This window comes from Aotus nancymaae, unplaced genomic scaffold, assembly GCF_030222135.1.
Source record: "Aotus nancymaae isolate 86718 unplaced genomic scaffold, 86718_ANA_hifiasm-v0.15.2.pri h1tg000022l_1, whole genome shotgun sequence".
Lineage (NCBI taxonomy): Eukaryota > Metazoa > Chordata > Mammalia > Primates > Aotidae > Aotus > Aotus nancymaae.
Window position 1 is genome coordinate 35,933,126 of NW_026988435.1, and position 26,662 is coordinate 35,959,787.

Here is a 26,662-nt window from a genome sequence, read left to right on the forward strand (position 1 = left end):
CTCTCCACAAGATGGCTGGAACGGAAGGTGTGGTCTGGGTACATGTTCCTTTCTCTCTCTGTAACTTGTCCACCATTAAGAAACGCCTAAGGTCATTCTCCACCAATCCTACTGTTTATACTAAAGAATTTCCCTATTTCACTCAGGCCTATAACTTAACCTAGCACAACATTTATGTAATTCTGTCCTCTACCCTTACTCCTAATGAAAATAACTGCCGCCACCAAGACCAAATGCTGCAGTGACTCCTAGCGGACATGCAAGGCGCAGCTCATAAGGTACTTAATTATGATAAGCTGCATGAAATAACTCAGGGTCCTACTAAAAACCCAGCTGCCTTCCTTAACCAATTAACCAACGCTATAGTCCTACATACCCAAGTAGACCCTCCTAGTGGCCCATTTTATCTCCCAGTCAGCACCAAACATTAGAAAAAAACTAAAGAAAGCAGAGGAGGGTCCCCAAACTCCCATACGAGACCTGGTAAACTTGGCATTTAAAGTTTTTAATGGCCGGGAGAAAAAGGCTAAGGCCGTCCGCCAGGCCCATTCACAGCAACAGGTAAGCCTCCAAACCCAAGCTATCATAGCAGCCCTAAGGCCAGCAGCGCGCCCAGCATCTGGTGGGGGAAAACTCCTCAAAGTTCCTCCAAAAAGGTCCCCTAGGACCTGCCCAAACTGCTTCAAAGTTCCCGCCCGGGCCCTGCTTCAAGTGTGGCCAAGAGGGACACTGGGCCCGGCAGTGCCCCTGTCAACGTCCACCTCCCGGACTTACTGGCCCCCATACTCAAACCCATCACCCACTCACCTCCTACTGCCCCTCCTAACCAACCCTATGCCCGGGCTCAACCCCTTGTCTCAACCCCCTATCCCTCCTAATGTAGTTAATCCCTTAGTGTGGAATACCTCTAAGTCTGTAGTGGCCAGACATCACACGCCAGCTAAAATATTTCTTAAAAATCCTACCCACTTTCCCTCACGTCCTCAGTTTCCCATCTCAAAAACCCACCGCCAGGGCCTAAAGCCTATTATCACCTAACTCCTAGCACAGGGACTCCTTATTCCTACCAGTTCCCCTCCGGTCCAACTTCAATCTGTCACAGTCACCTACAGGGCTTAGAACCACCTTAACAAATATCCCCTTGTTCAAAATACACTCAAAATTTCTCTCTCTCTGCTATAAGACAGCCAGCAGCTCCAGTCCCAGCTGCAACACCACAATAATAATAAAAACCTCCCTCTACACGCCACCAAAAAAAATACTTTTAGTGTAATGGAACCCTAACCAAAATCATCAAAAATTCCTCCCCATTCCCCTGTGTGCCCGTCACCCTAGTCCCGCAACTAAAGGTGTATAGACGAGCTAAATTCCTACTCCTCCTTCCATCTTCCCCTCAGTGCCAAAACAAACGAGCTGTTTTCCTCCCAATAGTAGTCAGCCTCTCCCTAGCATCCTCTTTAGCAGCTTCTGGAACTGGAGGCGGCGCCTTAAGCTACAGTGTCACTTCAGCCGCTCAACTGGAAAACAAACTGTGTGTGGCCGTTGAAGCGTCAGCTGCCTCCCTGGCCTCCCTCCAGCAACAAATCACGTCACTAGCTCAGGTAACTCTCCAAAATCGACAGGCCCTTGACCTACTAACGGCGGAAAAAAGAGGTACCTGTCTGTTTCTCCAAAAACAGTGTTTTTATTACATCAATGAAACAGGCCTAATAAAAAAAAATGTCAATGCTCTCTATCACCTCAAGGAGGACCTCCGAAGAACACCAAGTGCGCCAAACTTTCCTCTTAACTGGTGGCAATCTCCCATATTCACCTGGCTAGCTCCTGTTATCATTCCCCTAATCGTGGTTTGTCTTCTACTAATGCTGGCCCCATTCTTTCTTAGGTTTTTACAAGCTCACATGAAAAAATCTCCAGAGTGGCTGTAAATCAGATGCTACTTCACCCCTATGTCCAACTCCCATCCAAGGCATTGGCCAACTAACCTCCCCACTCCGCCCCTGTTCAGCAGGAAGTAGCCAGAAAGAAGCGGCGTCCTATATCATCAAAAAGGTTGGGATGTAAGGCCAGCTGTCTCGCCAGGAGCTAAATGGACACACTTATCTCTCCTCGTGCCAGCCTCTCCATGCTGACACACTTATCTCTCCCCGTGCCGGCCTCTCTATGCTGGCTCCCCACACCCACTCCTATCTGGTCTCTCTATGCAGGCTCCACATACCCACTCCTGCATTCCTCACTCGACCCCTTCAAAATTTAAAAAGCCCGCCAAAGATTTGTCCAATGGCAGCTTAACATTGACCTCAATCAACCCTCCTCACCAATGAAACTATCTGCTCTTTGTTTCCCTAAAGACCAATCAATTACCTCCACTCCCTCTAAAACCCCACACCCTGAGAAGCCCAGTGCGACTTCTCTGGCCCCTTCCTGGACCACAGAACCTCACCTGGGAGCTGAATAAATTGGATTCTCATTTTCTCACACTGGCTTCAGTTTCCTCATTTTGACTCGGCAATATACCTTACACTCACTAAATCTCATGGTTTTATAAGGGGCTTCCTGCTTCCCTCAGCACTCATTCTGTCTCCTGGTACCCTGTGAAGAGGTGCCTTCCGTCATGACTGTGAGTTTCCTGAGGCCTCCCCACCCATGCAGAACTGAGTCAATTAAACCTCTTTATAAATTACCTAGTCTCGGGTATGTCCTTATAACAGCTTCTCATCCTTACATATTATAAATGCCCTAGTCTCGGGTATGTCCTTATAAGAATCATTATTAGAATCATTTGAAATGCTGCAAAATTAATTAGGAAAATACAACGAAGGATATATTTAAAAATTAATTTAATGCTTGGCTAAAGCTTATTTACATATTATAATTATCAAATGATAGTCCTTAATTTCCAAAAAATTCCTCTTTTGAAAATCACAGAATGAGAAAGCATAAACTTTAAAACAAGTTCTCTGAATATTTACAATGTGGTATAAACATTATAGAAGACCATGGATATTAAATTGCCTGGGTGTGGCTAATCAGCAAGGCGTATTCTTTATTGCATATTTAACTCACATATGTGGGATTTTAAATATGACAGACTACTAAAATTCAAATGCATGTATCTGCAAGCTGGGCAGGGAGTAAAATCATGAATGAGACGGGATGGTCAGCCCAAAACCATGCAATTAGGTTGTGGGTTTATTATTTTCAAAAGTGAAATTTCTATGTTCCATTTGAAACTATGTTGCATATATCATTTAGCGTTCATATTAAACCCACATTTGACTCTAACGCTGATTCAAGGAAGAAAGTTCAACATTCACTCAATGACTAAGTCCACAACTCAACTCTCAATGTTAAGGCAGCGCAGCTACAGTGACAGCAACGCTAACCAAAAGGTAATGAACATTTAGCCACTTGCCAGCCCTTTTGTTACAACAGTGTAGTAATTTCCCTAAGACAATTTGCTACTGGATAATTTTCTGCTGTTAAAAGGCTTCCTCTGTAGAAAAACACCACAAATTTCCAGTGTGAAAGTAAGTCCATGGTGGTATAAATATATATATGCATAATTACACAATTTACACTGCACACATCGTTTACAGAGGACAATTAACTGAGAGGGTTAATTTGAATGACCATACAAAATACTTTTGTAAACAAAGGATGATGGGCAGTAAAGAAAACATTCATAGACTCCTAGAAATAATCTGAATTCCTTTCATTCTGAAGAAATCTCATTTAAGGACACAGTACTGAATATAATGTTTTTTGTATTAAAACAAGAATCGCTATTTTACAGTTTAAAAACTTTACATATATACAAAATGTACACATTGGGAATGGTAATCAAGCAAGTAGGCTTTTCAGTCTCATAGGTCTATTTTCCTTCAATCAAAGACTTAAATTCTTTCACATTATGGTCACTTGCAACAGACATAGCATGATCCAAAGCTCGAACACTTGCAAGGAGTTTTACTATCTGTTTTATGTTTTCCCTAAAAGAAAAAAAATGTAGCAACATTTCATTAATTAGTACATCCAAGAGAAAATTTGCTACTGATTTAATGGCATATTAGAGCTTCTGCAATCAATTTTTCTAAGCACACATTTGCAAGAAGGGAAACAGAGATATGTAAGCTACAGCATGTAAAAAAAATTCTAGATTTAAGGGCCAGGCGTGGTGGCTCAAGCCTGTAATCCCAGCACTTTGGGAGGCTGAGGTGGGTGGATCACGAGGTCAAGAGATCAAGATCATCCTGGTCAACACGGTGAAACCCCGTCTCTACTAAAAATACAAAAATTAGCTGGGCACAGTGGCACGTGCCTGTAATCCCAGCTACTCAGGAGGCTGAGGCAGGAGAATTGCCTGAACCCAGGAGGTGGAGGTTGCGGTGAGCCGAGATCGCGCCATTGCACTCCAGCCTGGGTAACAAGAGTGAAACTCCGTCTCAAAAAAAAAAAAAAAAAATTTCTAGATTTATCCATATAAAACAAAACTTACATATGTTTAAATGACTAATCCAGAGACAGGGGACCCATTTTAAAAAACAAAACAGAGAATTCATTCAAATGAATGCGTTTCATTAGTATCTAGAAAGAAAAGAAAGCAATCTGTTTTCAAACTACTTCAGAGGCCTGTCTCATTCCTTCCCAAACCGGAGTCCTGGCTCTTTTAGAGTATACCTGGAACACAAATGATATTTGTGTCGCTTGGCCGGGTGCGGAGGCTCACACCTGTAATCCCAGCACTTTGGGAGGCCGAAGCGGGTGAATCACGAGGTCAGGAGTTCAAGACCAGCCTGTCCAAAATGGTGAAACCCTGTCTCTACTAAAAATACAAAAGTAGCCAGGCACGGTGGCAGAAGCCTGTAATCCCAGCTACTCAGGAGGTTGAGGTAGGAGAATCTCTTGAACCAGGGTGGCAGAGGTTGCAGTGAGCTGAGATCAAGTCACTGCACTCCAACCTGGGTGACGGAGTGGGACTCCATCTCTAAATAAATAAATAAAGGAATGAATGAATGAATGATATTTGTGTCTCTTCATCACCAATCCATCAAGATCCAGCATAATTTCCACTCTGCCAAAACTCACTAAAGCATAATCTGACTTTCCTTATCACCCCAGTTAGAAGTCATTCTGCTTTCTTATTATGAAGTAATCCTCAAATTTTGGCACATATCACAATTACCTAGAGAATTGTTGAAACACACCCCTGACCTCACCCCAAGAGTTCTATTCAGTAGGCCCAGAGTGGGGCCTCTAAGAACTTGCAAGTCTATCAAACTCCCAGGCTATGCTGATACTGCTGGTCCAGGGACTGTTTTAAGAATGACTGTTTTAACATTAAGCTTGAACCCCTCATGAGAAACAAGACATAATATGACATTAGTAATTGTCTTATCTACAGAATTGTAAGTAAGCACCTATTAGGGAAGAATTACAATTTGCAAAACTTTGCAGCACATGTGAAACCTGCTTTGTGCATTGCACAAACCAAGTGCTTACGTAGCTGATACAGTTCTTTTCTGTAGAAAAGTAAACACTATTTGTTGATATTTAACTCCCACAGAAACACTGTTAAATATATGTAAATCAAAGTTTAAAATGTGGTAATATTTATCTAGTAGAAAACAACACACTGAGAAAAAAATTAGTACCAACAAATAACAAAATGGCACACACTAAGAACAAAATTAAATAAACCAAAATCACCTGCCAAAGAATTTCATCATTAAAATATTTAATATCTACTTTAATTTTATTGTGAAAAAATATCCAATTTTCTCACAGGAAAATAAAGTCCTTTTTCAAGAAAGGGGAATGAGGGAACAGAGAAAGGTTTTGTCATGGGGTAGGACTAATGGTGTGAGCTAAACAAAAATGAAACTTTGACATTATGAAGACACATGAAATTAAAATTTTAAAAAGAAAATTTCTTCAAACTGCCCTAGTTAGTGTTATTATTTACATTTTATGCTAGAGATTTATCCCCAAATTACCTGAACATCCACAAATTAATGTCCACAGAAAGGCTAATGGTTCATTCACTCGTTTCTTGCAACCCTTGCTGAAAATTAGAAATAAGTTGCTCCCAAAAAACCATGAGTGATAACCTCTAGCCCATAATATGGATTAAAAGAAAAAAAACCTCCCCAAATTGGGAAAAAACCTTGAATTTACATCTGTATAATGAACAAGAGTCTGAGACCTCTCTAGTTCTTCAAGGAGGGAAGATACAGAAAACCACCATTTATTTGCTCCCCTGAGGGCCGGTGCTTACTAGAAGCCTTCCCTTAGTATCTTCATAAACAACATACTGAAAAAAGATAAAGTAAAAACCACAAAAATAAAAGATTATGTGCATTTTTGGTAGGTTTATAATACTAAGTGAGCATACAATTTAAAATATAAACATCTCTACTTAAAGCATTTTAATACTAAATGTGGCAACTAACTAAAATAACTCTAGATTACCATTTCATTAATTACAAAATTACCTTGCATTTCTTTTTTCCACATCAGAGCACCCGATACTGTTTCTATAAATTGTATCTGCTAAGTGTACAAGGTATCGACAGAAGTTTTCTAACTGAGAAATAGTCCTTTCTCCTTTCAGGTTCATGAACCATTGTTTGGGGAAACAATTGATTACCTGTAGAGAAGAAAGGTGTAAAATAAAATAGTTAAGACAGAATAAATTAAAAGCAAAGTCTAGATAATGGGTATAAATGTATTTCACCAGAAGACTTGCTATTGAGCTATAGCAATTACTCTGAAGTAATATTCTCTTAAATCTGACTTCCTACATTAACTAGACCAATATACCTGAATTTTTGCCCCAACCAATGGGTTAGGCACTCAAAGCAAAAGATAAATTATCTGTCCAATATTTAAGTAAATTAGTAATATAAAACTGACAACCAACTGCTTCATTTTCTAGTCTTCTAGGATGACCTAAATAAACAGAGTTTCTGGCCGGGCATGGTGGCTCACACCTGTAATCCCAGCACTTTGGGAGGCTGAGGCGGATGGATTACCTGAGGTCAGCAGGAGTTCAAGACCAGCCTGGCCAACATGGCGAAACCCCGTCTCTACTAAAAATACAAACGTTAGCCGGGCATGGTGGCTCATGCCTGTAATCTCAGCTACTAGGGAGGCTGAGGCAGGAGGATCACTCGAACCTGGGAGGCAGAGGTTGCAGTGAGCCACAATTGTGCCAGTGCACTCCAGCCTGGGCAACAGAGTGAGACTCCATCTCAAATAAATAAATAAATAAATAAAAATAATAAGCTGAGTTTCCTTTATCAGCAGCTTTTGACGTAAAACTATGAGTCACATAAAAATGAAAGTATAGCACCCTCCACCCCCAATAATTCCATGAATAGGCATCCATGCACGCTGATAATGGGAGTCGAGTTGGCCCAGACTGGGGTTAAGATAATAAGGCCATTATTATCCTGAAATTAAAACTTTTATTAATACCTACAAAATATTAAAACTTTTACTAATTATCTATAAAAATATGGATATAAATAGATGGAGAGAGATATATGATAGTATACATTTTTTTTTTTTTTTTTTTTGAGACAGAGTCTCACTCCATCACCAGGCGCCAGGCTGGAGTGCAGTGGCGCAACCTCGGCTCACTGCAACCTCCGCCTCCCGGGTTCAAGCAATTCTCCTGCCTCAGCCTCCCGAGTAGCTGGGACTACAGGCGCATGCCACCACACCCAGCTAATTTTTTTGTATTTTTAGTAGAGACGGGGTTTCACCATGTTGGCCAGGATGTTCTCGATCTCTTGACCTCGTGATCCACCCGCCTCGGCCTCCCAAAGTGCTGGGATTACAGGCGTGAGCCACCGCGCCCAGCCAATAGTATACATTTTTATGTAAAAAATGCTGCAGGGGTTTGGAACTACTTAGGCAGTCACACTGTCAACCTTACATGCAAGTCCAATAATCACAGGGGTTTCATAAAATTCTCAAATCCCTCTTCAAACAAACAAAAATAACCAATTCATATTAACTTATGTGCTTTAAAAACTATATTGTATCATTTAACTCACATTTTGGGCTTTTTTGATGCTGTCATCTCCATATTCTGAATTCTGAAAAGCCATGAGAATATATCTATTTAATAAACCATCTATTGATAACTCTTGTAGAGTTTTATTTGAGAAAATGCCATACCACTGAAGAAAATTGCCTAATAGCTGAAAAGAAGAAAAAAAATTAAGTAACGTGAAACAGATTAGGTACAAAGTAAGTTACATAGTAAAACACCATATAAAATACAGTAGACCAAAAGTACTAAGAAGTATTAATACTTTCAAAGGTACAAATATTTCCTAGAATGGTTAGATTTGAATATTAAATTTTAATTAGTCAAAATTGAAACAGCCACATGTAGCTAGTGGCCACAGCACGGGTCAGCATAGATACAGAACATGTTCCATCACCGCATGACAGTACTATGTGACAGGGAGTGCTGATTCTTAGATAAGTGTCCTCCATTCAAAGTTACACTCTAGCTGGTTCTATGCATCCCCTGCCCCCCGCAAAAGATGGAAGAATCTGACTACAACCCTGCCCCTGCATGGCTACCACATATCATGAACTAGGACCAAGTTATATCACTTGTGCATCTCAAGCTACCCAAGCTCAATACATAGAAAATGAAAGCTATCATCATAAAATGGAAGCCCCATCCCATCCCACCATAAAAATTTCTAGTTTTCCAGTTGTTTTTCAACTTAGTAAATGGTAACACCATTCAACCAGCTGCTCAAGTCCCAAGTCTGGATGTCATTCCTGACCTCTCTCTAAAGTTGTGTGACTCCACCACCATCCAGTCTGTCCATTTCCCTCTGTTCCTGCTGCCATCCCCTGAATCTGACCCACCTTAATCTCTTCGGAAGCCTGCACTTACTCAAGTGATTATGAGCAAGAGCATAGAGCAGCCTTTCTCAAGCAGGGCTCTGCAAGAATTCTAAACCTACAGAAAATGATTTTGTGGCTCTTTACTAAGTTTTCCCAAGAATGATACATAGCTAATATCGTTACAGATGCATGGGAAAGAAAAAATTCATTATAGATAACAGAGGCCTTAAGGCATTAGGTATTAAGTCTCCCACAGAAGCCCAGTTGAGAAGAGCTGCTCAAGAGTCAGACTGGCCTGAGTTGGATTCCCATCTCTACCATTACCAGTGGAATGACCTTGGGCAGGTTATTCTGTGCCTCACTGCCCCATCAGTAAAGTGAAAAATTATGTGTACCTCATTGAGCCATTCTGAGGATTCAACAAGATAATCTATATAAAAGGTGTGGCACAGTGCTTGGTACACAGTCAAAATACAGTAAGTACTAGTTCCCCTAAAATACACAATAAATATCAGTTCCGATTTTCATTATTACTATCCATATCTACTTTAATCTATTATCTCCACATAGCAGACAGGGTAATATTAAAAATTGCAATTTATGGCTGGGCACAGTGGCTCAGGCCTGTAATCCCAGTACTTTGCGGGGGTGGGGGGGGCAAGGAAGGAGGACCCCTTGAGCTCAGGAGTTTGAGACCAAGCTTGGGCAACACAGCAAGACCTCTTCTCTTAAAAAAAAAAAAAAAAAAAAAAAGGCAATTTGTTTACTTACCTTCCTGCTAAAAAATAAAAACCCTTCCATGACCCACACATATATATAGTTAACTGGTTTTCAACAAAGGTACAAAAGCAATTCAATGGACTGTGAAAGGAAACTACGTTGGGCTTCTTCAAGCTGGGAACCACTCAGGGCAAATCTGCCTTCCACTCTATTCAAAGTCATCTCTCTGCTCACAGAGATAGATTGCCTCTTCTGGAAAGACTTATCAGAAACTCCAAAGAATGCAACCATCTCTCTCTCACCTACATGTGACCTGAAAGTCCCCCATGGGGGAGAGGGCTTGCTTTGAGCTGTATCGGCCTTTCTGGATGGAACTAATGTACTTCTTATGTATTCATTGATATCCTGTCTCCCTATAAAACCAAGCTGTGCCCCGACCACCTTGGACATATGACATCAGCACTTCCTGAGGCTGTGCCACCGGCGCATCTTCAACCTTGGCAAAATTAACTTTCTAAATTAACTGAGACCTGTCTCAAATTTTCGGGGTTCACAGGACAAAGGATAGCCTTTTCAACAAAGTGCTGGAACAAATAAATCTTAATCCAGGCCTCATATCCTATAATAGAAATTAACTTGAAAAGAGTCACAGACCTAAATGTAAAACCTAAAACTATGAAACTTCTAGAAGAAAGGATAGGAGAAAACCTTTGTGGCTTCATGTTAGGCAAAAATTTCTTAGATATCACATCTAAAGCATAATCCGTAACAGAAAAAAAAAAGATAAACTGGACTTAATCAAAATGAAGAACTTCTGCACATGGAAGACTATTAGAATAGAAAGACAAGCCACAGACTGAAAAAAAAAATCTGCAAATCATTTATATGATAAAGGACTTCTTTCCAGAATACAGAACTGAATGCTTAGTAAGAAGAAACCCTAATTTAAAACGTAAGCAAAATATTTGAAAACACTTCACCAAAAGACATAAACAAATGGCAAATAAGCACATGAAAACATGCTCAACCCCATCATTAAGGAAATAGAAATGAAAACCACAATGAGATACCACTCTACAACCCACAGAATGACTTAAAAAGTAAAACACTGACAATAGCAAGCATGGTGGGAGTACGGAGTAACTAGGACACTAACAGGCTACTGGTAAGAACGCAAAATGATACAGGCACTTCAGAAGACAGCTTGCTGGTTGTTTCACCCAAGTGAAATGAAACTTAGATATTCAGAATACCCTGACAGAAGCTTTGTTCATAATTACCCCAGATTGGAAATGTCGGGGCCAAGGGAAAGCTTCCCCTTTGTCCTATGAAGTTTCGCTGAAAATTACTGACAAAAGGCAAATTAATAGGAGAAAGGTCATACACATTTATTTGATCACAGTTTTATGTGACATGGGAGCCTTCAGAGTAAAGACCCAAAGATAGAGGAGAAATTGTCTACTTCTGTGTTTAACAAAAGATGTACGGGTGTGCAGAAGCATGACTGGACAAAAAGGTATGATCAGACTGAGAGGACACAGCAAGGCCTGTCTGTCCAGATTCTTCTTGGCCTCTGAGCAGCATTGTTTCTTTCTGGGTAAGGACCCTCTCTGGAATGGGGGTTTTATGACCTATAGTCAAACAAGGTAGGTCAGATGTTTCATAATGGCCAGCTTTTACACAGAAAGGCAGAGGCAAAATTAAGAGTAATATATTTAGGTTTTATGGTTGGCTTTGGGGAAAAGCGGTTCTGGTTTCTATGACCCACCTAGGGCAACAGGAATTCTAGTTTCTATGGCAACCCTCAGGAGAGACTGGGACTGAAAGGAGGGCAGGAGAAGGTCAAAGAAAAAGTTCTTCTGAGGCTGTTTCTGAGGCCTTCATTTTCTGGTATTGTTTTCTGAGTCCCAAGAGAAACAATACAAATGTCCTTAATTAGAGAATAAATAAAAACCAAAACCTAACTCTGGTGCACCTATACAGAAAGGCCAAACCTCAAATGTGTTCAGTGAAAGCAGCCAGTCTCAAAAGACTGCTATCATGTAATTTCCTTCCCTTCATAGGACATAGACCAGGAGGTGGCCCACCGGCCTGTGATGACCTTGACTACAAAAGGGAATGGGGAATTTCTCAGGACAATAAAAGTTTTACATATCTTGATTTTGGAAGTGATAACGAGGCTGTATCTGCTCATTACTCTACATAAATTATACCTTTTTTTTTTTTTAATGGAAGAAGAATCTTTCTATAACTTCCTACAACTTTTGGGATAAGGACCCAAGTATTTCGCATGACCTACTAGATTCTCCATCATCTGAACTACGGACCTCCTCGCTAACTCCAGCAGTCCTATGCTTTCTTCAGCTCCTCCAGTGTAGCCTGCTCTCTTTCACCTCAGGGCTGACTCCTATTTATTCTCCAAGTATAATGATCTAAATATCACTTCCTGAGGGTGGAAGGAAATCTTCTGGGACTGGCCAGTCAAGTCTCTGTGTCCCTTGTCACATGTTCCACACCACCTTGAATTTCCCCTTTCATAACTCATCACACCTGTGATTACCTATTTGCTGTCAACTGTGCTGGACTGTGAACTCCACAAAGATTCTAATTCTAGCTTACTTAGTGCTATATCCCTAAACCTCAGAAGAGTATCTGCTACAGCAGTCCTCCTTATCTATGGTTTCAGTCAGCTACGGTAAATACAATAAGGTATTTTGAGAGAGAGAGAAACCACATTCATATAACCTTTAACACAATATACTGTTAATAATTGTTCTTTTATTCATTATTGTTAATCTCTTACTGTGCCTAATTTATAAATTAAACTTTATCATAGGTACGTATGTAGAGGAAAAAACAGTATATATAGTGTTTGGTACTATCTGTGGTTTCAGGTATCTACAGGGCATCTTAGAACATATACCCCATGGATAAGGGGAGGACTACTGTAGTCTATTTGTGAAAAAATAAATTGTGGCTTAGTCAGGCATTTTGTTGAGTACCATGGACCTTACTTTGGAACTCAGAATTCATTTTCTTTTTTTTTTTTTCTTTTTGCCCACCTGCAACTGTCTTGATCAAGTTAGAAGAATTCATTTTCTCCTGTGAAAATATCGAACTGGAATGAACTTCTGGAATAAAATTAGTTTCTAAAATAGAGATTTGGGGTATATATAAATAGATCTAAGCCTATGCAGTTAATAAAAAACAAAATGCTTTGCAAAATATAATATATGAAGTCAAACAAAATCTGAGTCATTTAAATAGTCTATGGACACATACCTTAACTGAAGACCAAAACTGTCGTTGAAAAAACAAGTAAGGCCCAGAATTTTTATTTTCTAAGACACTAAGTAAAAAAAGGAGAAACATATCGTGATTAGATATTTTATATGTAGATGCCCTATGATTCCTAGACAAAATATTTTTCTACTACACAGGTAAACAAAATAATTAATTTTTTAATTTTTCTTTTTTTTTTTTTTTTGAGATGGAGTTTCACTCTTATTGCCCAGGCTGGAGTGCAATGGTGTGACCTCAGGTTACCGCAACCCCCACCTCCTGGGTTCAAGCGAGGCAGGAGTGTCTCAGCCTCCCGAGTAGCTGGGATTACAGGTGCGCGCCACCACGCCCTTTTCTGTACTTTTAGTAGAGACGGGGTTTCTCCATGTTGGTCAGGCTGATCTCAAATTCCCGACCTCAGGTGATGTGCCCACCTTGGTCTCCCAAAGTGCTGGAATTACAGGCGTGAGCCACTGCGCCCAGCCTAATTTTTTAATTTTTCAAATAACTGCATTCTGGAAGATAACTTGTTTAAAAGGCAATAGAAATTTATTCTGACACACTCAGGGAGAACATAAGAGTATTAATTGCTTTGATCTGCTTAAGGGAACATTCTCCCCACTAATCTAGTCTCTCTGTAAAACACTACATGGGTGAAGTTTGTATTTCAAGCTAGGTTTCCAGAATTTTATAAGCCTTGTCTGAAAGATAATGAAGATTATCCTTAATGTTTTTCAGAGTTACTTACTTTTTTGGATATAAGGGCATAAACACATCATCATCTAGAGTTCTTCTCATTCTCAGTAAAAGTGCCTTTAGGTATACCTAAAGAGTTAAAAGTATATCACACATTTTAATAAGCCATATTCTAAGTCATGTAACTGAATATTGAACTGAGTGAACTATTTTCTCAAATTTGTAATTTTCCTCATTGAAGACTCTAAAGTAATTAATACTAAATAATCTATTAGTTCATTCCTCAATAACCGTCAAGCAAGAAAGCTTTAGAAATCTTTGAATCCCTTAGTCTCCATGAAGATTTAAGACCAGACACATAATCTAGTTCTCAAAGTAAAAATTCAACAATGACAAAGAGCACCCACCTTCTCTATATTTAAATAGCTCCTATGAATGGCCCCTGAAGAGCATTAACTTTAAGTTTGGAAACTAGTTATAATACAGTATCTAGTTGTTTTACATGCTGTTTACATGGTTTGGGGTGTCCAATCTTTTTGCTTCCCTGGGCCACACAGGAAGAACTGTCTTGGGCCACACACAAAATACACTGACATTAAAGATAGCTGATGAGCTTAAAAAAAAAAAAAGAGTGGGGGAGGGAGGGCTGTGCATAAATTTCATAATGTTTTAAGAGCTTACAAATTTGTGTTGGGCTGCATTCAAAACAGTCCTGGGCCACATGTGGCCTATAAGCCATGGGTGGGACAAACTTGGTTAATTATCAATTGTTAACATTTTAGTTTCCCATTTCCCCCCACCAAAAAATTCAGTTCTTAAAAGGACATTTGATTAGTTGGATTGGGACAGGGGTGTGGTGGTAAGAAATCATAATGATGAAAGGCTGTTTAAACTGATGACATCTTCTTTCCATATCAATTTTTTTAAACTGAAAACTAGCATCTCTCTGCAGGACTAGGTATTAAAAAAAAGAAAAAAAACCTAACATCTCAAATTTGTGTATTTCAGGCTTTAATGGCCCTGATGGTCCATGTGGGAGAACCAGATTTCTGACTGGCTTAGGATAACCACTCATTCTCTCAATACTTAAATAAAGTCTTCAAAAGATATTAAATTACCTGTGTATTTTTATTTTCTGCATTCACTACTGAAGGATATCCATTGATTAATTTTAGTGTAATTCCCACCATTCTTGAAGTCTGTGTAGTAGAAAAAGGGTCCCACATATTTTCAGCTATCACTATGAAGAAAAAAAGAGGACTGAGACATAGAAGTCAATTGTAGCTTTCTTAAATTTTATATCAAGCAGACCTCTCTCTATTAATGCCAATCCTAATTTATTTTTCCTCTTTCTCTACAATATAAGCTTCTGTCTTCTTTGTCCTATTAACTGTGGGAATTTGGAGGGATAGGGATGCGCAGAGAGGATAGATTCTTCTTATTTCTGGTACTCAGGGAAAATAAAGATTAGGAAAAAAGAGGATTTCTGCAGAAATGTTGTCTTGGCATCAAGAATTTCAAGCCAACTTATTTCTAGTATTTAAAATAGATTCCTACATCAGTGATTCCTTATTTCTCCCCACATAAATGCATACCCTCCCTCAAACTATGTACAGTTTTGCTTCAGTCAGTCTTTGAATTTCTAAGCCTCACCTACAAAGCAAACAATTACTGCACTCAACTACAGGCCCACCCCTCAGGTGGTCTTCGAGTCCCAGGATAAGAACCCCTCTGCCCTCTAGCCATCTCTAGGCCAGGTGGTAACTATTATTTCTCATGTAATTTCTAGAAGGAAATGTGCTCTGAATTAAAAACTCATAAAAATAGATTTGAGAAAACCAGAGTGTCTGAATGCTCAATTCAGAAAACAGGAGATTTACCTGTTAGTTTAGGAAGAATCACCTTTTCCACAATGGTAGGTAGTAGGGCAACATCTACATCATCTTTCTCTTGCTCTCGTTCTTCACAACCATAAAACAGCAAAGATTCAAACCACAGCATATTTTCAAAGTCACGACATTTTGCCTAAAAGAATATTTAAAAGGTTACCTAAATATTTCAAATAGTGGCTATTTCTGCTTCCAGCTATAAGAGAAACAAGAACCAAATTTAACCTTTGGTTGTAAACAACTAGAAACTGGACAGCTGGAGACATCATGCTACCAGACTCCAAACTATATTGCAAGGCTACAGTAACCAAAACAGCATGGTACTGATACAAAAACAGACACATAGACCACTGGAACAGAATAGAGAACTCAGGAATAAGACTGCACACCTACAACCACTGATCTTCAACAAACCTGACAGAAACAAGCAATGGGGAAAAGATTCCCTATTTAATAAATGGTGCTAGGAGAACTGGCTAGCCATATGCAGAAAATTGAAACTGGCCCCCTTCCTTAAACTATATACAAAAATTAACTCAAGGTGGATTAAAGACTTAAATGTAAGACCCAAAACTATAAAAACCCTAGAAGAAAATCTAGGTAATACCATTCAGGACATAGGAATGGGCAAAGATTTCATGACAAAAAGCCAAAAGCAACTGCAATGACAGCAAAAATTGACAAATGGGATCTAATTCAACTAAAGAGCTTCTACACAACAAAAGAAACTATCATCAGAGTAAGCAGGCAACCTACAGAATGGGAGAAAATTTTTGCAATCTATCCATCTGACAAAGGTCTAATATGCAGAGTCTACAGGAAACTTACATAAACTTGTAAGAAAAAAACAACCCCATTAAAAAGTGGGCAAAGGACATGAATAGACACTTCTCAAAAGAAGACATTCATGTGGCCAACAAACATGAAAAAAGCTCGACATCACTGATCATTAGAGAAATGCAAATCAAAACCACAATGAGATACCGTCTCACACTAGTCAGAATGGGAATTATTAAAAAGTCTAGGAACAACAGATGCTGGTGAGGTTTTGGAGAAAAAGGAACACTTTTACACTATTGATGGGAGTATAAATTAGTTCAAACATTGTAGAAGACAGTGTGGCAATTCCTCAAAGATCTAGAGGCAGAAATATCATTTGACCTAGCAATCCCATTACTGGGTATTTATCCACAGGAATATAAATCATTCTATTATAAAGATACATACATATGTATGTTCACTGCAGCACTATTCAAATAGCAAAGACACAGAATCAACCCAAATGTCCATCAATGACAGACTGGACAGAGAAAATGTGGTACATATACACCATGGAATGCTATGCAGCCATAAAAAGGAACGAGGTCATGTCCTTTGCAGGAACATAGATGGAGCTGGAAGCCATTATCCTCAGCAAACTCATGCAGGAACGGAAACCCAAACACCACACGTTCTCACAAGTGGGAGCTGAACAATGAGAACATTTGGGCACGTAGTGGGGAACAACACACACTGAGGCCTGTTGAGGGGTGGAGGTGGGTGTGGGGACTTGGGGGAGCAAAAGCATCAATAGCTAATGGATGCTGGGCTTAATACCAAGGTGATGCATTGATCTGTGCTATAAACTACCATGGCACATGTTTACCTATGCTACAAACCTGCACTTGTACCCCAGAACTTAAAAGTTGAAGAAAAAATTAAAAAAGAACTGGACAAAAAACAATGGACCACAGGCAGCACAAGACTATGACCCCTGAAAGAAAAGAATCAAATGAGGTGAGGTGCTAGTTCGGGACAGCAGAGCTGTTTTGCTGAGTGGAGGAGACACAGGGTAGAGTTCAGGAAGGCTGAGACAGCTGGAAGCTGTAGGGCAGAAGAGTGGGCAACACAGAAAAACAACTCCAAAATACAGTCTTGGGCCTTTGCTGTCTACAAAGACACTTATGCACAAAGCAAAACTTCAGAAGGTCTGGCAAAGAGCACACGGGAACTAGAAGCTATGAGCTGAATGCTTCTCAGAGCTCATATTTTTTTCAGTTGTGTTTCTAGGGCCTCAACCTCAGCCCTCTTTTCCTTGTAGTTCACAAATACAACCTAGCCAATCTCAACAATGTCTACAGCTTCACCCATATGTTGGTAACTTCCAAAACCACATTGTAAACATCACCACTAGACCTCCATAGTCAATTCTAGCCCCTTCCTTTTTATGCCAGACCAATAAGTCCTCTTGATTCCTCCTCCTTAATTTACCTTTTTTTTTCCTCTTGTGACAGATCTTATTCTATCACCCAGGCTGGAGTGCAGTGGCACAATCATAGCTCATTATAGACTCGATCTCTGGGGCTCAAGCAATCCTGCCTCAGCCCCCCAAGTAGCTGGGACTACAGGCACATGCCATCACACCAGCTAATTTTTCTTTTTTAAGTAGAGACAAGGTCTTGATATGTTGCCCAGGCTGGTCTTTAACTCCTGAGCTCAAGCAATCCTCCTGCCTTGGCATCCCAAACTGTACAGGCATGAGCCACCATGCCTGGCCTATCAATTTTCCTCACCATGACCACTGACTTGGTTCATGTCCTCATTTCACACCTGCCTCACTGTGCTTTCCCATCTGGTTCTGGGTTCCTCTAGGATCAAAGGACCAAGTTCTTACTATTCATGTTCATATCCCAGTGTTACTACATATAATTTTAGCTGGCTGAAAAAAAAATTATATGTAAACTGAAAAAGAAAACCACACATGGCTCTTTTGGGAAGGGATGAAATTTAAAAGATCATAGATCATAACCAGATACAATCTGTATCAATTACATCCCATGCCCCATCACCCCTGCAAAATATCTTGCTTAAGCTTACATCTCTAGCTTTGAGATTAAAATTACCCAGATATCAAATTATAACACTTTCTAATAGTGACAAAAGCCACTCACCTCAAGAGGAGTCCAAGTGAGAAGCTGAAGTCGTATCAGGGGGTTGAATAATTTTGGCAAACAAAGGCCAATGTAAGCATCCTTGTAGGATGTGTAGTATTTTGAACGCCACGCTTCAAACTGTGATTTAATACAGTCAATTGAATAGAAACTTTCAAGGACATCTTCAAAAACTTTGCTGGATTCTTTTGAAATGCGATCTAAAAACAACAAAATCCCACAGAGAACCATACTTTAGTACGAAGGAGGGAAAAAACAGCCCAATATTTTCAGTGTTTTCTTTGTAGCTTCAGTATGAGAATAAGATAGGCTCATTAACAAAGGGCCAGTTGTTAGTCACAATTTAAAGATAAAGTTTCAATCTGTCTTATTATGTAAACTAAGGTGCAGCCAGTCCTCATTTTGCAGCTCTAATGTGTACAATTTTTCTACCAGTTTTGCTAAATAACACCTGCTCAGTCAAGATGGTTCAAGTTTCAGTTGCTATGGTATATTAGCCATGAGTAATTGTGCTGCTAGCATTTTGGTCCACACATCACTGCACAGATTAACAGCTGTGCATCATGATCAATCACTAATCAGACTGCTTCATTCAAACTCTGTTGGTGATTATAACTGACATAGTCAACTACCAGCTGAATGGACGCTAGGAACTTTAAGTGAAAAGTTATTTGAGAATAAGATTTTTCTTTTTTTCTTGAGACAGAGTCTCACTCTGTCACCCAGGCTGGAGTGCAGGGGCACTATCTCAGCTCACTGTATCCTCTGCCTCCCAGGTTCAAGTGATTCTCCTGCCTGGCCTCCCAAGTAGCTGGGATTATAGGTATGTGCCACCATGCCCAGCTGATTTTTGCATTTCTAGTAGAGATGGGGTTTCACCATGTTGCCAGGCTGGTCTCGAACTCCTGACCTAAAGTGGTCTGCCTTCCTCGGCCTCCCAAAGTTCTGGGATTACAGGCATGAGCCACTGTGCCTGACCAAGAATAAGATACTTTTATGATGCCCTAGATTACTTGGGAAAAGGAAATGCTTACGATGGAGAGATCGAGATCTGAGGACCTTCACTGCAAGATGAATCTTAACATTGCTAATAGTGAGACAGTCTAACATTTGTCATGAGCTTTTAGGCAGTATGAAACAGCATCCTGTATAAATTATTCTTGGGAGGGAAAAAAAGTTTAATTTAAATCTAATTAAGCCTTCAGACCTAAATTCTAGTGTACAAGAAACAGATCAAAGAACAAGATAAACAATGCTATGAGGAAACATACAGACCAGTCTAGAATACAGGATATTCTATAAGAGAAGTGGCTTGGTCTCTTTAAAAAGTTAATGTCTTAAACAAATAATAGGGGTGGGTGTGTGAATGTGTAGAGTACTTGGGGATACTCAAGTACTCTGGGTTAAAAAAATGTAACAACCAAGCAGAGCATGAACCTTAGCTAAATCTTGGTTTCAAAAACCACAAAATAACCCATAAAAACAGTTCCTAGAAAGGTTTTTTTTCAGAATGCCATTGAGGAAAATTAAATATGGACATGATATTAAGAAATGTGTTAATATTCTTATGTATGATAATAGTACTGTGCTAAAAAAAAATAATCAGAATAGGCATCTAAAAAAAAGAAAAAAGATAATGGTACTGTGATTATGTAGAAAAATATGCCCATTTTTAGGAAACACACACTGAAATTTAAGGGAGTGAAGAGCGATGAAGTCTGTAAGTTACTCTCAAATGGTTCCGCAAACACACACATCTCCGTGTATAAAGAGATCAGGCAGACTTGGTGAAATCGTAAGCACTGTGCAACCTGAGTGATAGGGATGCGGGTGATCACTGTGCTAGTCTTTCAAATTTGCTTTGTTTTTTTTTTTTGGTCTTTCAAATTTTCTGTTTAGAAATGTTCACTGTAAAAAAAAAAAGTGAGAGAAAGAAGCTTCTCCAACTAAGTTCCAAATGGTGTGCAGCTGATATAATTCCAAACAATTATAGCCAATGGTGGGAAATGAAGACTTTTATTTGGGATCCTTCTGAAAATGCCTGACACATAACAATACTAACCATTCCTCTAGGGTGAGATTACTTATGACTCCCCAAATCAAGAGTTTCCTTCAGGGCTGAGTGCTCTACTGCCAAGCTTTACCTTTCTGGACCAGACAGGCTGCAATGAGAGCTGCCCTCAGGACCCGACACATTTCTAGTCACTTAAAATTCTACCATTTGGAAGAGTAACAACATTTATTATGCAAGTACTAAGTACACCCCATGAGAAGGTGTTACCCCTATTTTTGAGAATTCATCATGATATTCACTAATAAAAAGGCATGCAAATTTTTGCAATTAAAAAAGAAGTGTCTGGTTCTAATGCAGAGGCCATGAAGATTCAAATCATTTCGTGGTAAAAACCATACCCAAGTAGAAACTAAATTGATGATGAGTCTTATTTCCAATAAATGTCTAACCTTTTTCCAGATTGAAATTAGTAATATCTGTAGAAGTCTCTTCATCATCACTGGAAAGGCCTTCAAGGTGATCTGCCATCTTACCGGTTTGCTCTCTGGCTTGTCTACGACGAGTCCTAAATAATAAACATCAAGTTCCCAAACTAGATAAAAGAGACTCCTCCCTGCCCAAACAAGCCAATAGCAAGGGTTTTGAGAATTACCTCCTGGCCTCCCGCTCTGCAATGCGACGTTTTGCATGCTCCTGATACAGTGCCCGATCGCGTCCAAAGGAATCAAGATTTGGTGCCATCAGAGCTTTGTCTGCAAAACAGTAACAGTTAAAATTAAAAGCCATCTTTCAACAATCTTGAGGAAAGAGTTTGCACAGAATAAGCCATTACGATAGACTAATTGCTAATCTCAATGGCAAGATTCTGCAGTAACTGCTAAACCAGGTAGGTTTTTAGTTCAGAACAAATTTCAGTATTATTCTGTGTTCCCATTCTAAAAAGTAGAAAAATTAAAGAAGTGATTTCTTTTTAAGAGTTCAACAACCCTACAAATATGTAATTGGGCTTACTCACTATTTTTATGTCTAAGTAACAGGACAGCTATCAGGACTAGCTACCATGATGGCCAAATAAGTTAAAACTCTAAATTACCTGTGCAAAGGGAAAAATAACATATTACATTTTTAAGGAGGAAGAACTTAAGCATCACATTGAATATGACAGCAAGAAAACACAGATAGGAAGACATAAAAAAACAGCTTTGTTGCAAGAGTTCAATAAACGATTTTGATTTTGCTTTGTAGAAATTTGTTTTCTATCACTATTTTTAGAACAAGGCAACACTATAGACTGAAAACCGTATCTGAGCAGAACCAACTTACACCTTCTCAAACGCTCATCTTTCTCTTTAACAGCATAATTTCTTTCTTTCTTTCTCTCTTTTTTTTTTTTTTCGCCTTCCTAGTTTCCATTTCTCAAAAAACATTCTAGGGTAATTTCCTAGCTTTAGTTTCCAACCCTTCTATTTAAATTTATATTCAGTTACCATGCTTTGAGTTTTCAAGAGATGGTTCTTGTTCTTACAATAGTCCTCTTCTATAGCATTCTACACTCATGTTGTGTAGGATACCTCCTATTATCTCCCTGGGACTCCCAACTGTTTGAAAGTATCCTGTTTACAGAAAACTTGCATACTTGCACCAGCACTTCTGTTTCCTCAGTCCCTTTGGTTCTACTGCTCAGGCTGGTCCTTATGATCATCATTAACTGCCTGTTGGAAGCGGTGTGTGTGTGTGTGTGTGTGTGTGTGTGTGTGCGCGCACACGCGCGCATTAGCTAACAGAGGTGTCTCCATCAGATCACTAGGTACAGAGACAGTTTTTTTTGGGGGGGGGGTGTGTGTGTGTGTGGGCAGGAGCTAACAGAGGTGTCTCCATCGTATCACTAGGTACAGAGCCAGTTTTTTTCATGGGGACCCCCAGATTTTAGTGTCTCAGGGTCTTTATTTTGGAACTATTCTCTTTAATCAGAAAAGACTCCTCTAATCTCTTGCCTAGGTAGAAGAAAGGGTGGGGGAAACATCTGTCCACTATACTTCCCTCATTTCTACATTTTAGTTCCACACTATGAAGATATTCTGGAAAATATAGGATAGTAAGGGGAGGCAAACAACCCAAGGGATTGGGTGAGAGGGGAGGGAGGTGAGCACATGCAAGATAAAAGACATCCAGTTAAGACTTGCATATTTTTTTACTTGATATCTGAGATGTGTCACCAAAATCAGCAACAGAAAAAAACAAAACCAAAAATAAGCTCTTACTTCAGAGTATCCTAACTATCCCAGACCCTACTATTTTTAAAAGTTGACTTTTTTTACTGAGTTTTTCATTCATACTTCAAAATAGCTCTGAAATTAGAAAGGAGGTATGTTCCCGTGTGCATCAATTACAATGAAAAATTACTAAATCAGAAAGATGTCCCAGTCCTAGCTGTGAGTTCACTACATACCCTAGATGAATTAGCTACAATATCCCAAACAATAAAAATAATTCCTGACTCAAGAGTTTTCTTTCATTCAAGAAATATTGTTAAAAATATTATTATACTTAAAACATTGCTGCATGCATGGGTTTTGTAAAATGTGCACTGAGGGAGACAGGTGTGTGTAACATGACTCAAGCGACAGCCTCCTCCATTTCCGTAAGAATTATACACAGTAATTGCAGATAAATGCTTATAAATCTAAACAGATGAATTTCGAATTATTCTTTGCCTTTTTAAAAAACAGATCAGAAAATGAATTGATTCTCCAGTGTCCCATGTAATTTCCCTCAAATCTTTGGCAATTAATGTATACCCATCTAGGACTGTATTTTTCACTTTCCCAATATCTTTTCATTTCTTTCCAACTTTCAATCAAATTAATATATACAATTCAACTCTTCCTTCAAATTCCCTCTAAGTAAAATAGCTCTGTATTCTCAAGAACGAATTACAGGTGGGAAAAGGCATTTGATGAAATGTACAGCTCACAAAAACCATCTTACTTAAAAGAAAATTACCTCCCTTTGTACTATAATGGTTACCTATAATCTGCTCCAGAAATCTGGTTCTGTCTGGATCAAAAGTGATCTGGGAGGGATGCGTTAGTCACGTAGGTGGCTAATGTCAATAACCCAATTTAAACTTCAGTGGCAAAACAGAAGGTCACAGCCATTTATAGGGCTCATAACTGAGTTTGTCTCAGCTATGAGGGCTGTATTACCACCCGTTTATGTCTCTCCAAAACCCATCTGACGTATAAGAGGATGCTTTCTCAGGGATCCAATGTCTCTCTGACTTAGAGGAGACCCTGTATAGCAAAGCATTGCTTTCTGAAAGAATAACATTAGAGCTCTTTGCATTTGATCACCTGAAGTGGTTGTTTAACATGCAAATTTCTGGATGCTGAAGACCTAGTAAGAATCACTGGGGACAGGACCAGAAAATCTGTATGTTAAATGAGTATCAGGTAATTGTAATGCACACTTCCATTTGAGAAATGCTGACAAAGGTAACAGAGAGATGACAAAAGAAACCATGAAGAATTTTCCACTAGGAAAATTCGAATTAGCGCACTCAAAGATACGGAGGGCAGGCCAGGCGTGGTGGCTCACACCTGTAATCCCAGCACTTTGGGAAGCCGAGGTGGGTGGATCACGAGGTCAGGAGTTCGAAGTCAGCCTGGCCAATATGGTGAAACCCTGTCTCTACTAAAAAGACGAAAATTAGCTGGGCGTGGTGGTGCATGCCTGTAATCCCAGCGACTGAGGAAGCTGAGGCAGGAGAATCGCTTGAATCTGGGGGGCAGAGTTTGCAGTGCCACCGCACTCCAGCCTAGGCAACAGAGAAAAACTCTGTCCAAAAAAAAAGGAAAGCAATGGGAAAAAAGGAACTAAAAGGTTTAAAATATCTAGTTAAAGGACCTCCACTAAACTATTTAACAAGAGGTTTCCAATTATTCTGGTTTTCCAAAATGCACGTCATAATGATGGAAGTATAAATTCAATTTCTACATTTTTATACAAAATTTCAAGAATTCTAAGCACCAATTGACTTACTAAAAAAAAAGCCAGTATATAAGGCAAACTAGAGAAAACATTTAAAAAGAAAATACAAAAATTATGCTTTATCCAAAGGATGAAGCTCAAAACTCTCCTAATCTTGGAGTTGTGTCATTTGTTAAATTACAGCTTCTCTCTCCCTACCCACAAAATGTCCACTCAAACTCTTTCACTGTGACCAACAAAAGCATTTGTATTGGTGTTTTGAATGAAAATGGGGGAAAAAACCAATTAGCACCTAACAGAGAGTGGTTTTAACATAAAATACTGATAATGTCTTTTTTATACTCTAAAGGAGAATGAAAAAATATGCCCAAAGAAGAATAAGATTGATAGAATATTAGCATGTTTTTGAGCTCCTTTGTGAAGCTCTACTTTCTTAAACACAATTCAAATACATGCTGTTACAATTTTTAGATCTACCTGACACAAGAGCAAGGAAACTTGTTTCTTTAAAAAAAAAAATGCTCCAAGATCTCTAATTTTCAATTAGGCTGCACTAAGTAAACAAGGTTGTTTAATGAATAATAAAAACCTTCAAGATGGACTGACTTGAATGGCTTGAAAACTCCGAAGATTCATCTTTAATATCATCTTGTCGTCTTTGGACAAGGCGGGAAGCTCGCTGTTTGTACAGCTGATGTATTGCTGATTCAAGTTCATTAATCAGTGGCACCTGTAAAAATACAACACACTCCGTAACACCAAACTCCTCAGCTGCTTACTTATTTGAGGGTTCCATACTATTTCCGGATTTCTGAAAAAGTACCCTCTCTATGGACAGAATAATCGTGAATCCCCAACAGCACACAAGTAGCAAATTCAGTTTTACATTTGGGAAACGACACTTCTTCTTTTAATCCATGCACAGAGCTATAATGTCCAGGGCCTAGTTATTGGAGCAAATGTTAGTTAAGACATGTAACACTTCAGTATTCATAGAACAATAAAGAAATGTCAACAATTTTAGAGCTTTTCCTTTAGAGAATATTTCAGTACTTAGAAGTCTTTTTAATGTATATTTTTAATTTTCCAGAAGCATTATCTGCATTGCAATTTTTGTAGTTCAAAGTAAAATGTGATCACTGTGCAATACCAAAAACAGTGCAATGGCTCTATGAGTAGGTAAGAACAAGAGTCTGCTGACTCTCCAATTTCGCATGTTTAAGTTGCTCTGCCACTCACATGTACCAAGTACTTTATGGTAATCTATTAAACTATTCTGTAGCTTCATTACACATTTTTAATGTAAACAAAATAATTACTAGGGCGAATAAAATTTTCAGCTATCACTAACCTGCCTGAAATCAATATATCTCAAATTTAGAAAGTTGTTCTCTGTCAAACGTTTACATTCTTCTACATTTTATAAAAAATTCTTTACATGAATCGTGAACTTCCAAAGTCAATAAATCTTTCCCAGTTTATATCCCTAGCCAAAGCATTTACTTGATTCATATAGGATACAAAAGAACGTGACAGCTAACTTAAAACAGAAAACTTTCTCTTTATAAATACCTTACATTATAACCAAATGCTAAGAAACTTTCACATAACACTAATGACCACTACACATACCTGAGGAAACCAGAAATTCTAGTTTCCTGATGGTTAGTGCAAATGGAAAACACATTATTTAGAGTTTGGGAACACTGGCACCAAGTGTTATAGCAGCTTCCTGAACTCAACAGACTGCAAATGGAAAATAAAAAAAGGTAGGTGGAATACAAAGATGTCTGTAATAAAAGCAATTTTATATACTTGCATAATTCCATTGCAAAAGTAGCAAATGTTCACAGAAAGGTCAAACTAATGGAGTCATTTTGTTCTTTAATATGCCACACCATGGGCAACAATGTCCCCAAATCTGCAATGATTATCCTTGATAGCTAAGACCAGAGACTCTATCATTAAAATTTACTATAATCTGATTTTTTTAAGCAATTACTGCCATATCGTTGCCATTGACACTTCCCCACGCCCTCATTTTATAAAAAACCATGAAGTACTGAAGATAAATAAACCTAAGAGACATTCTTTTATCGTTTAGTCCTAGAGGTTGTTAAGTTTCCTGTACTCTAAGAAGTACCCACCTAAGCTGGCATCATACAGAATACAATTTTGCAATGTATAGTTAAGATTCTGACAATGTAGCTTTTCTCTTTAGGTTAACTGGAATGCCTTTTACTGGAGGTACACGGAAAAATTCA

The 26,662-nt window shown here is 38.9% G+C and overlaps 1 protein-coding gene across 3 annotated transcripts in view; it reads right to left on the reverse strand.

Annotated features, from left to right (window-relative positions):
- Nucleotides 1-2,823: 2,823 nt before the first annotated feature.
- The window catches only part of PAXBP1 (PAX3 and PAX7 binding protein 1), a 38,863-nt gene continuing 15,024 nt past the window's right edge, over nucleotides 2,824-26,662 (reverse strand). Inside the window, exons 8-18 of one of the 3 annotated variants that reach the window (XM_021669406.2) lie at nucleotides 25,005-25,128; nucleotides 21,061-21,160; nucleotides 20,858-20,973; nucleotides 18,395-18,594; nucleotides 15,456-15,600; nucleotides 14,694-14,815; nucleotides 13,628-13,704; nucleotides 12,880-12,946; nucleotides 8,064-8,210; nucleotides 6,495-6,649; nucleotides 2,824-3,992 (exon numbers count right to left, since the gene is read on the reverse strand). In XM_021669406.2, the coding sequence (XP_021525081.2) occupies nucleotides 3,875-3,992; nucleotides 6,495-6,649; nucleotides 8,064-8,210; nucleotides 12,880-12,946; nucleotides 13,628-13,704; nucleotides 14,694-14,815; nucleotides 15,456-15,600; nucleotides 18,395-18,594; nucleotides 20,858-20,973; nucleotides 21,061-21,160; nucleotides 25,005-25,128 (1,371 nt within the window). In that variant the 3' untranslated portion in view covers nucleotides 2,824-3,874. Of the gene's footprint in view, nucleotides 3,993-6,494; nucleotides 6,650-8,063; nucleotides 8,211-12,879; nucleotides 12,947-13,627; nucleotides 13,705-14,693; nucleotides 14,816-15,455; nucleotides 15,601-18,394; nucleotides 18,595-20,857; nucleotides 20,974-21,060; nucleotides 21,161-25,004; nucleotides 25,129-26,662 lie in introns of those variants that run through there. The other 2 variants (XM_021669407.2, XM_021669409.2) reach the window with 2 other exon arrangements.